The sequence below is a fragment of the Larimichthys crocea genome, chromosome VII (assembly GCF_000972845.2).
Source record: "Larimichthys crocea isolate SSNF chromosome VII, L_crocea_2.0, whole genome shotgun sequence".
NCBI classification, from domain to species: Eukaryota; Metazoa; Chordata; class Actinopteri; family Sciaenidae; genus Larimichthys; species Larimichthys crocea.
In genome coordinates, this window is record NC_040017.1 from 12,764,728 (window position 1) to 12,775,428 (window position 10,701).

The window sequence follows — 10,701 nt, forward strand, 5'->3', positions numbered from 1 at the left end:
TACGCATCAACTAGTAACCCGTAAGACAGGTGTGCTATTATTTTATGTTTGACACAGTTACACATTGTTAGGCCTCTATGTCCTGCAAACTGCAAGGCAAATAAAAATAAATGTAAAGCCTTCACTCCATGGTAGTGTGAGTTCTGTGTAATATTAGATGTTCAGAAGATACAAATGCAAATAATGAAAACAGTAGAGTGAGTCATTCTTCATTCAGTACACCTTTAAAAGTGACAGTAAGACATGTTTCTTTCCATTAAGTGCACATATTTCAAATGACAATTTCAGTCTCCTTCTCTGTGGCTTCCAAAATAAACTTTAATAAAAGACTTTAAACTTCAATCTTTTTCTGTGTAGCTCTTTGTGAGGGCTGCTGGGATCCAGTGATCAACACATACATTAGTTTGACCTGCAAAAAATTGTTGTAATCACATCGACCTAAAGCAGAGAAGACCACAGCAGACACAACACCAAGAAAAAGACATCTGTGAGTTTAATACGTCCCACGTCACTGGTTTCTGTACTCCTGTCTTGTAGCTGCCTTTGCTTGCCAGATGTTAGTTGGCAGCGCTTCATATTTCCAGCTTTGTCCCACACCAACAGCTCTGCCTGAGCAGAGCAGCAGCTGGATGCGTACCTCACCCACAGTGGCTGAGATGTGTCTAGTACCCATTCAGATACATTCAAAGGGGGGTCTCCTTTCTCTAATCTGGCATTTTCATGAAGGTGGTGCCCTCCACTGGTTGTCTGGTCCCTGTGTGCTTGTTGCCACTCAGGGTCGGGCTGGGGTTCTACTAAGCTGTCCTCTGTGGGTGGGGGGCTGTGGAACAAAGTCAGAATGCCTTCACCCTCCTGTAGCTGGAGGGTAGCAAGGCCGGAGCGCCCCCTGTCTGTCACAACCAGAGATACACTCCAGTGAGACTCATTGCAAATGGACCGACAGGTAGATTGTACAAGTGCAGCAGAGCAGGATGGTGGGGACGTGTCAGATTCCTGAAAGAGGAAGAGATGTCAGTGCCGTACACAGAAAATTCAGTGACAATTTCAACATTTTAATGCATGATCGGTACATGTGTACAAGAGACTGTATAAAATAACAAGCAGATTATATTTTATTAGTTTCAGTTCATGCTCACCGGTGGGACCACAGTCAAGTAGGCCACTGCGTAATTTGAGTCCGGAGAGTCAAGAGCGCGCACAGTGAGTGTAAGGGTGACAGTCACCCCTTCCTGAGCTGTGACGGGAGTGTAGAGGTCCACCTGACCACGGAAAGATCCTTGTTCTGCAACATGGAACCTGAGGGACAACAACTCAGACTTAAAGAAGAAATATATATACAGTACATGATTGTAAAGTCAAATAAAAAATTACACAGCTAAATAGTCTTGCTCTTCACTCAGTGGCTGAACCAGATTTGTTCTTTTTTTTTCTGTTTTCTGCTCTACCTGTATGGGCTCCTGTTCTGAAGATATCCACAGTCATCATCAGCTGTTAGACTGAGGAGTCGGGCCGGGCCATAATTCAGGATTTCAAAGTCTACCGTTGTGCTGTGACCAGGTACCAGGCGGGGGACAGACAACACCTGCAGAGATACAGAGGCATAAACTATGAAAGACCACCACCAATCCACCACTGCAAAGTTGTATGGAAAAGTTTGAAAGGTGAGATACTATATGTATGTGTTGTGGAGAAATTGCTGAAGTCAAAGGTCAATGGTGAAGTCAGGAAGGAAGAGTTCAAGTGTTCAGGACCCTCTGATGTCTTATGCTGTATTATTTATTGACGCTTGGCCAAGGAGAATTAGAGACACTCTCAAAGTTCATCAGAAGTGCCTGAGTCGGTCTCACATTCTGACGAACTTATCCTGGTGGATAGACTTTAAACTCCAAGATAACACCACAAATACTATACACCCATAATTAGTCAAAGAGAATGTTTTAACTCATGCAGGTGTTATTGTCAACATATTCTAGTCTGGAGACATGTCAACGGCAAGCTATCTATTATGTCTAAGAAGGCAACAATAGGTCTCTTCGACCAGTGTTGAGATAGACTGGCACCTACTGTTCTCAATCAAAGCCAAACAACTAACACTGCCGAGGACCTCAAGGCCCACACGTGACCTCGAGTAACCTAAGGATAGAAAATTCTATAACAGGATGAACTGGAGCTAGAAAATGTAGCACAACCAGCAGTTTAGCTGCCTGCTGCGTCTGAGAAATGGCTGAATCGAAACAGTAAGGTTGTGGACAATTAAATCAAAACAATTAGCTAAAAGATGCTAAAATGCTCCTTAAAGCTGAGGACTACAGAGGTGAAAATGCTCTGTGGATTTGTCACAATTTGTGACACCTTTCACATGAGGAGTGGTCGCTTTTTATGGCACATAACTGAAATTATTTGATAGATAATTTATTACCAGTAAAAAAAAATTAAATTCTATCCAGAGGGCGGCACATGTCTCCCTTAGCATTACAATTACCTGTATCTGAATGTGAGTGGGTTGAACCATCTCTGTGGAAACCCTCTCCAGCTTGTTTCCTCTGCTGTCTTGGCCTGTTAGTCGAACACAGAAGGGGACTCTGGGAATAGAGTCCACCCATCCCACCAGCTCCTCCATAGAGTAGGAGGAGGAGGAGGAGGAGTTCAGCTTCACCCACTGGAGGCTCTCCCCGTCAGCTCCCAGTAGCGTCACGTGACTAAAAGACGCCTCCTCATCTGGAGGCAGGCCTGTCACAGCCAGCACCAGAAAGGCAGGGACCCCTGGGGAAATTTAATCAGCAAAAAAGCTGTTTTGCTAAAAGGCAGGCACATTCCTGGTGCTGAGATTGATACATCACTAAATTATACTAGAAAAAAAATCACAATCCCTCACCTGCAACTGGACTACCCTCCATTCTGGCCAGACCTGGATGTGTCTCATTGGTTACTGTGGCAAAGTAATACAGGAAATCCACACTGCTGTCACCTGGGGGTGCAGATCAAAAAGTCTTTGGCTCTTCTCAGAACACGCACAGTTACATGATAACTAATGTAGCGGTAATTATACATTTACTTAATGTCTAACATGTTTTTTTTCCCTTTACCTATTACATTGAATGTGAGGTGTCCGTCACTCTTGGCTTGGAGTTTCCATTGGCCTGGCTGTATAGGAGAGAGCAGGCTGATGCGGTACAGACCCTTGAAGGACTTTAACTCTGCCAGAGGGCCTTGCTGACTCAGGAGAGACTGGCTTAGGTCTTACAAAGAGAGGAAGATGAACGACTGAGTTTATTTCATTATCGAATGCAAAGTGCAGTTCCCAAAGAATTATATATGTATAACTTATCACATATAAATAAGCCCTAGAATGCAGTTACCTGATGGACTAGTAATTATACACTCTATCAGGATGCCAGTGACGTGTAATGTGACATTTTTTACTGAGCTGTCAACTCTGAAGGAATGGGACGACATTAATTCTTGGTCACTTTCCACATGGAGGAGTGTCACCTGGGGAGGAAGGTAAAAAAAATGTATGCATGTTTCCACTCAAGACTTGAAATATCTATTTCACTATTATATAGTCAATATTTCTGCAATATAAATCAATATCACATGACACAGTAAAGAAGACACATATTACGATAACTAAACCCTCCTAGTTGGTGGCTTAACAGGCATTCAGCCATATCTTTTTTAGCGGAAACCGAAGAACAAAGCCAAAAGAAGAGCACTCGCATTCATCAGGTGATCAGTTGAAACATGATTCTAAATGAATGATAATGTTGCTGTATGTGTAAAGAGGCAACTGTTTGCTTACTTGCTCTTTATGAGGCTATTATGTCAACTTGCAGCTTGTTTTTACTGCCTCCAAGTGGACAAAATGTTAATAAAAACAGGCACTCATTGGTAATGATTTACCCCAGTTGCTGGGACCTGGGCCTTTAGAATCATAAATCTCCAGGAAATTAATCAAATAAAAAACAATAGGAACCACTAATGTAGTTGCCACCTTTGCTTTAACAACTTGTCTGGTTTAACTGAGCGTGGAAAATGTTGATCACCACCAAAACATCTTACTGCCGTACCTTGTCTGTAGCTGTGTTATCCTCCACTATGCTAGAGACATCAAGGATGTCAGAGTTGGTCGTGAATATTGTCAGTCCCCCTGACAGGGAGGACAGGGACGAGTAGAGAGAGAAACGATCAGGCGACAAAGTCTCCCTCCTCCTCTTTCTCCTCCCCCATTTGTTCTTTGTTGTATAGTTGGGGTCTTCAGTTAGAAGAAATGTCACCTGTGGGAAAATCAGTTCATATCACGACCAAAGGTTGAGCTTAAAAAAAGGGGGGGAGTCCCTTTGTTGTTTCAGTTTCTGTCCACAATTAGTGCACAGTTTATTTAAGATGAGACATGCAAAAGAGGCATACTGATGAAGTTTATTACAGAAAAAAACATTCAAGTTATATAACTAGTATCTGATACTACAGGCTTCTTATTTGCTGACCATCTTCAGAGTCATAAATTACAACTGCATGTGTTCAATACCGAAGATAACATAGCTTACAGATTCTTTCAAATTAAAACCTACCTTGCTCTGTTTCTCGAGTGCAAGGGCCTTCACTGCATCAAACAAGTGGATGTCTTTAGGGGAAGCATCAGTGAATACAAAGATCTCTGACAGTGGTGGACTGTGAGTGAGTGCCAGCTGGAAAAACACACAGCAAAATGAAAATTTACCAGCCATGTGTGCTTGTAATTCTCATGAAGACACTCAGGCACATTACCATAAGTGTAACAAAATATTCTATCTAATCTAAATATACCTGTACTGCAGACAGGCACATCTCTGGTTCGTCTCCTCCACCCAGTGCCATCAGGTTCTCCAAGAACTGCATGAACTGGTTTGGATCATCGGTCTCCTGCACTGGTCCTACCTCTGCACATACATAGAAAGATAACTTTTAAAAGCTTTGAATCTTAATTAAATTACTCAGACAAAATATAGAAGAACTTTTATTTCAAACAGGAGAGCAACATGATTTCCACAGATGACCTGATTAAGCTGGTAACGGAGTACAGGAGGTAAGGCAGACTGTAGACTTTACCTATAAAAAAGTAGGTCAGTTAGGCTAAAGGAATAGTTTTGGGGAATCCTCTTACTCATTAACTCTTGCAGAGAGAGTTAGATGAGAAGACTGACACCACTGTCAGTCAGTAGCTGGTAACCTCAGCTTAGCATTGGGACTGGAAACATGGGGGGGGTACATTTTTCCCGTACAAATACCAAAGTGTAAAAACGACATGTTGTGGTTTTATTGGTTATGTACTGGCCTGATGCAGTAACTTCCTGTGAGGTTGCCAGGAAACCCATGTTGTCATTGGACAGGGCAAACTATTCCTTTAAGATGCACTACATGGTCAAAAGTATGTGGACACCCAAACATAACGGGCATGTGATGTCAAAAATCTCTTTCCAAATCAAAAGGCTGCTACTATATAAGAGCATATATAAGGTCTGGCTTGCAGTCACCGTTCCAGGATTTATACACACTTCGGTCTTGTCATGTTGAAGTGGAATAGAACTTTCCACAAACTGTTACCACAAAGTTGGATAATAAGTATATATGCTGTAGCATTAAGACCTCCCTTAAAAGAGTACTCCACTGATTTGGGACTTAAGAAACCAGAGATATCATCTTTTTTATTCCACCCATGCCAGTAAAGTTGACTTAAGTCAGTCACCATTCAATCATTATTTCATTACCATGGTTATTTAATTTTTAATATGTGCACTCTCACCTGGGTCATGGAAGGGCACAAGTAGAAATGTGCCAGGCTGCCCAGGGCTGTTGGCTCGGCTCTGGATGATGGAGTGGGCACGAAAGCGAGCAGCAGAAATCTCCTCAAACATGCTGCCTGTCGTGTCCATGACAAACACCAATGCAGGGGCCTGCTTCACACTAAAGAGCCTATTGGAGGAAGTTTTAGAGGTAATAAAGCCATACCACGTACACGCAAAAAGCTGAAACAAAGGTTTAATGTTTAATTAACAACTTATGAGTTCATTCCAACATATTAAACAATTAAAGTAGGCTCTGTGTGGTCTCCTCGGGGAAATACCACAACTACCTGTAAAACGCTAGTCAAAACCTACCTGAGGAAGGTTTTATGGCCCACAGTGTCTCTGAGATCTCTTAGTACACTCAGGGTGGCCTCAGTAGCCAAAGTGGCTGCTTCCACATGCAGGTAATGGTGAGGGGAGAAGAGAGGTGAGGTGCTGTCCTTATTGATGCCTCCTTTGGCCCCCATATAGCGGCTACTGTCCAGAATACCTCCATGACTACACTTGCCTAAAAAGAAAAGAAATAGTATCTTTAAAGCTTTATAGGTTGAGTTTGAAAAGTGAAAAGTCAGTAAATCATTCTTTATAGAAAATGCTATTTGAATGAAAGGGCCCATGACCACGTCTCACTGACATACCTTGAGGTTTTGGAGGGAAAGTGCTGAAGTAGCCAGTGGTGAGTAACGTGGAGTCTTGCTGTGTGTTTGTCAGTCTTGGTAGGAGATTGTCTCGACAGGTGATACTGAAGCACTCCATACAGGTAGGAGTGTCTTCTGTGGACAGAAAGGGACCGAGGTTAGCACACAAATAGTGTTATTATCGTTGCTGCAGACTGCAAAAAAACAGGTTTTTTGCCTGTTCTAATTGTGATGTTCCATCATTATTATAATATACTTAGCTCCTTTTTAAATTCAGATTAATCACTTTCTGCCTCTGTGACTGTGATTGTCCTTCCCTCCCTATGGCATTTAATCTGCTTGTTCCTGTCTTTTGTTGCCAGTTAATTTTTGTACCCAGTATCAAGTATTCCAGCTTTTGTCCTAGTGTATCGTTGTACTGTGCCTGCATTTGGGTCCACATTCTTGCTGCCAGGAAATTAACAGTTACAAGTCCATTGTTGTAACAAACATCCCTGGTCTTTACAAGATTTGCAGGCATTTGTAATCTAAAAAACTAGAGACCATCAACGCCAAATGTGTTCTTCTTGTTTATGTGCAGCCATATTCAGTCTTGTATTTTGATCTGGAGAATGTACAATACATGTATTCCATTATTAGAGCTGGCAATACAGTCAATGAATCAAATCATTATTACAATAGTAATTACTATATATAATCAAATCAAATCAAATCATAAGATCATATAATCATAATCTAAATTAGCTGAAAGTTGATTACAGAGAATACTGACTCATCTTCTAGGCCTAGGATCACCTTTAGAAGTGATTTGGTGGTTTTTACCTTTAGCCACGGGGATGGCAGGCTCCTCTGGATGCAGCAGGTGGAGGTAAATGAAGCGCTGGCCCATCTCAACCCAGTTACTGTGGCTGTAGAAATCCTGGCAAAACAGAAGTTTACTTTCTTACTTTCTCTTTTTTTCAAACTGTATTGTGGTGTCAACTTCCAGTGCTTTCCTCATCCATACATCCTCTGACTCTCTTTTTAGACAAACCTAAAGTCAGGACTAAAACCTATGGTCGTGGTTAGAGCGGTGTCTTAATTACAGCATCACTGTACCTGCAGGGAGTGAAATAGCTGACCCAAGCTGTGACGAGCACTTTGGTACTCTTTGGCTCGTATTGAGAGCAGAGTCTGAACCCAGAACTGCCGTAACATGACCATGGAGCTGTCAATGCGCTCTGAATCAAAGTGATAGATGGGATTGGACCTGGTGGAGCTCAGGAAATCCATGGCCACATTGGACTTCACCACCTCTCCCACCGCTCTCCAGAAGCAACGTCCCAGTCTAGTCTGGGAGGGAAACAGGCTGTTTTTTATAATCATTGAAATATAGTAGAAATAATAGAAAGTAGGTATTTTATTTTACTTTTTATACTGAATATACAATAAATATCATGACTGCAGACATCAGCTCACCTGTTCCCTTGCATGGTTTCTGTGGTGTTTATTAGTGCCCCTCAGAGTCTCCAGGGTGACATTGAGAATAGATTGCTCTGTGATACACTGGTGTGTGCGCGAGCCCCAGGACAACGTTAACACTCGAGACCAAAAGTTTGGGAGGAAGCCCATGCACGGTGAAGCCAGGAGGAGAAGATAAGCAAGGATTAACCGGTGCTTATGCTTCCCACTCCCTTGCCAAATTCTTCCTCTGTCCTGTGACATCATGTCTTGGAGATGGAGTCACTAGGTCACATCCTATCTGCATAAAATCAAGTAAAACAATACTTTTTGCTGTCATTTGCAATACAAAATACACTGGCATTCAATGGGCATGGCAGATTTACATAAGAAATCTTTCTAATCATGACAAAACAAATCTTTTGAAAGTCCCTGTTTCCAAACAAAAAAATACCTGAAATTTAGGATGGTACGTTAGTCAGTGACTGTGTAAATTTGATATGGCAGTATGTAACTGCCCCTTTAGCAGACATAGATCAGTGTTAGCATTCATCTGGAAAATCTGAGTCATTTCACCCTCCTTTTTACACCCCTTTTAGTCTCCCCCCAACTCTGTGGCTCCTAAATGCCCTGTTATGTTCTAGAAGGTCAACTTGTCAACAGTCTGTTTAATGTTTCTATTTGTCATTGCACCACCTGTCATATTGCACATTGATACCAAAGTTTATATAAAATATGGATTAGGGCAGCTTTATTAAATCTAATTTGTCCTTTCAAGATTTTTGTGAATGATTTATTTGTTAGTCATGAAGCTGAAACTGCCTGTTGGAAAGGCATGTTGAAAATAAATTTGGTTCAAACCATAAAAGACATTGAGCTGAACTGAACAATGTATTTTTTTCTTGCTGATATGAAGTGACCCAACCCTTATAATTAAGTAATGTTTTGTGCCAGTCGTCCATGTGTTCTTTTCTGTCATTTCCCACTCCCTAACTTCCTCTTCTCCCTCCCCAACTCCTCTCACATTTTTCTCAGCCTTGTCTGTACAGAGACTCCTATTGTCTGTTGTCATCTTTATCCAGAAACAATACTTTGGTTTTGTTCTCATAGTCTGTGCTTTCACAAGGGGAAGACTGAAACAAAGCAGGGGGCCCATAAACAACTGTTCCCTCCACTCTGCCAGCCTCAATCCAGCAAATCCCTTTTAATTGATTGGCTTGGTCTCTTAAACTGTGAGCCCACATACTCCTCCTTTCACTCATTCTACAGGAGTGATGCACAATTTTTTAACATGTATAACTTGTGTACTATGGTTCACTTAAACTTTTAAATAATCTTTTGCTTAGTTTGCCCACCAACAAACTTCTACCAACCAGGTGTCTAAGTACATTAATATCTAGCGCGTCACTTCACAGCAACCTTCCTCCTTCATCGCCATTGCAATAACATCAACTAGGAAGTGAACAAATGAATGCATGCTATATTATCTATTTTTAGTTTTAGCTGTGGTTTGTATATTGTATTTGCAAAGGTAACTGCAAACATTAACTTAATGCTGCACTTATAATCTAAGATTTTCTACACAAAATAAAAATGTTCTCACCTCAGTTCATCCGTGCAGATCACAAGACCACAGAATTTACATTTTACAGCTCTCAGAGTGAGAGAAACGCAACACACGTACGTTCATATAACAACGTAAACCTTTACCGCAGCATGTCAGCAGAAGAAGCCCAGTATCACTGCATTCCTGTCCCACAAAATGCAACAAAAATATTGAGTCTTCACATTTGTTTGTCCTTGGTCTCTTGTGCCTGGCAAGCTTCTTAGTAACGAAAATAACAACCAAGATATCAATGGAAGAAGCAGTTTGTTTCTTCTAGTTGACACTGCATGGTCCTGGGTGTGTTTCTTAGTGAGGGGGGCACACACCATGAAGCAGAAGACATCTCGTCATAGCTCCCCTACAGCCTTGCCCTCCTTAGCCCCCATTATTGCACGGTGCATTGATTCACCACAATAGGGCCGCATATATTACCAGTCGGGGTGTTCAATCTAGGCCTTGCCCAACACCCCTGCCCCCCATCCATCACTCTCTTTTCCTCACAAACCAAACAAAAAAAACTGCTTTTCACAACTGCAAACCCTAAAACCCTTTCCCCTCTCCCTAGTTACCCACATTTCTAACGGCAATGCAAAGGAGGACATCAGTTGCTAGCCAACACAAGCAACAGTGTTGAACTTCAGTTTGTTGGAGTGAACATTGTAAAAGAAGATGGAGTGAATGATTGGAGTAGTTGGCCTTTGGCCTTCTGTTATTTCATGGGTTTGGTTCTGACATGTTTCTCAACTCCCTATGACTATAAGAAATATACTGTTGTTGTCCAGACCAAAATCAGCCATAATACTATGACCACTAACAGGTGAAGTGAATAACACTAATTATCCCATTATCAAAAAAAACCCAAAACTGGACACTGGACAAACACTTCTGATCCATGGATGCCCCACCTCACAATTTGGACAGCAGGATTTGAAGGATCTGCTGCTTACGTCTTGGTAACAGATACAACAAGGGCTGTTTTGGCAGCAAAAGGGGGATCTTAGGCAGGGAATCATAATGTTATGACTGATGACTGAGCAGTAGGGATTTGAGTGAAGGAGAAACAAAGACACAACGAGACAAGAATATAATTTTGTCCTTTTGTGTTTATGTCTATGGTAACTCCCGGAGTTGGAGTTGGTCCTGCACGATGTCCACTGTATATATTATTACTGCCATTGTTGCTACCATATCT

At 41.7% G+C, this 10,701-nt stretch overlaps 1 protein-coding gene across 3 annotated transcripts; it reads right to left on the reverse strand.

The window, feature by feature from the left end:
• Positions 1 to 282: 282 nt before the first annotated feature.
• On the reverse strand, positions 283 to 10,032 carry vwa7 (von Willebrand factor A domain containing 7). Of its 3 annotated transcripts, none has more exons than XM_027280356.1 (17): positions 9,614 to 10,032; positions 7,922 to 8,204; positions 7,562 to 7,795; positions 7,286 to 7,382; positions 6,464 to 6,598; positions 6,138 to 6,333; positions 5,783 to 5,952; positions 4,807 to 4,919; positions 4,572 to 4,688; positions 4,071 to 4,277; positions 3,360 to 3,492; positions 3,087 to 3,239; positions 2,876 to 2,968; positions 2,483 to 2,763; positions 1,446 to 1,582; positions 1,137 to 1,296; positions 283 to 993 (listed from the first exon to the last, which is right to left on the reverse strand). In XM_027280356.1, exons 2-17 carry the CDS (start codon positions 8,168 to 8,170, stop codon positions 439 to 441), a joined length of 3,030 nt encoding a protein of 1,009 aa, XP_027136157.1. In that variant the 5' UTR covers positions 8,171 to 8,204; positions 9,614 to 10,032; the 3' UTR covers positions 283 to 438. The 3 variants fall into 3 exon arrangements, with proteins under 3 accessions (XP_027136157.1, XP_027136158.1, XP_027136156.1); XM_027280357.1 differs by having other exon boundaries at positions 7,922 to 8,200; positions 9,507 to 10,032; XM_027280355.1 differs by having other exon boundaries at positions 9,507 to 10,032.
• Between the last annotated feature and the right edge of the window lie 669 nt (positions 10,033 to 10,701).

Excerpts from the sequence above, each read along its gene's own strand:
- vwa7 (XM_027280356.1), bottom strand. The coding sequence starts at position 8,170 with ATGATGTCACAGGACAGAGGAAGAATTTGGCAAGGGAGTGGGAAGCAT. Across the intron at positions 4,689-4,806 it reads TGTGCCTGTCTGCAGTACAG|CTGGCACTCACTCACAGTCC; the intron begins GTATATTTAGAT and ends GTGTTTTTCCAG. Across the intron at positions 3,240-3,359 it reads TATAATTACTAGTCCATCAG|ACCTAAGCCAGTCTCTCCTG; the intron begins GTAACTGCATTC and ends TCTCTTTGTAAG.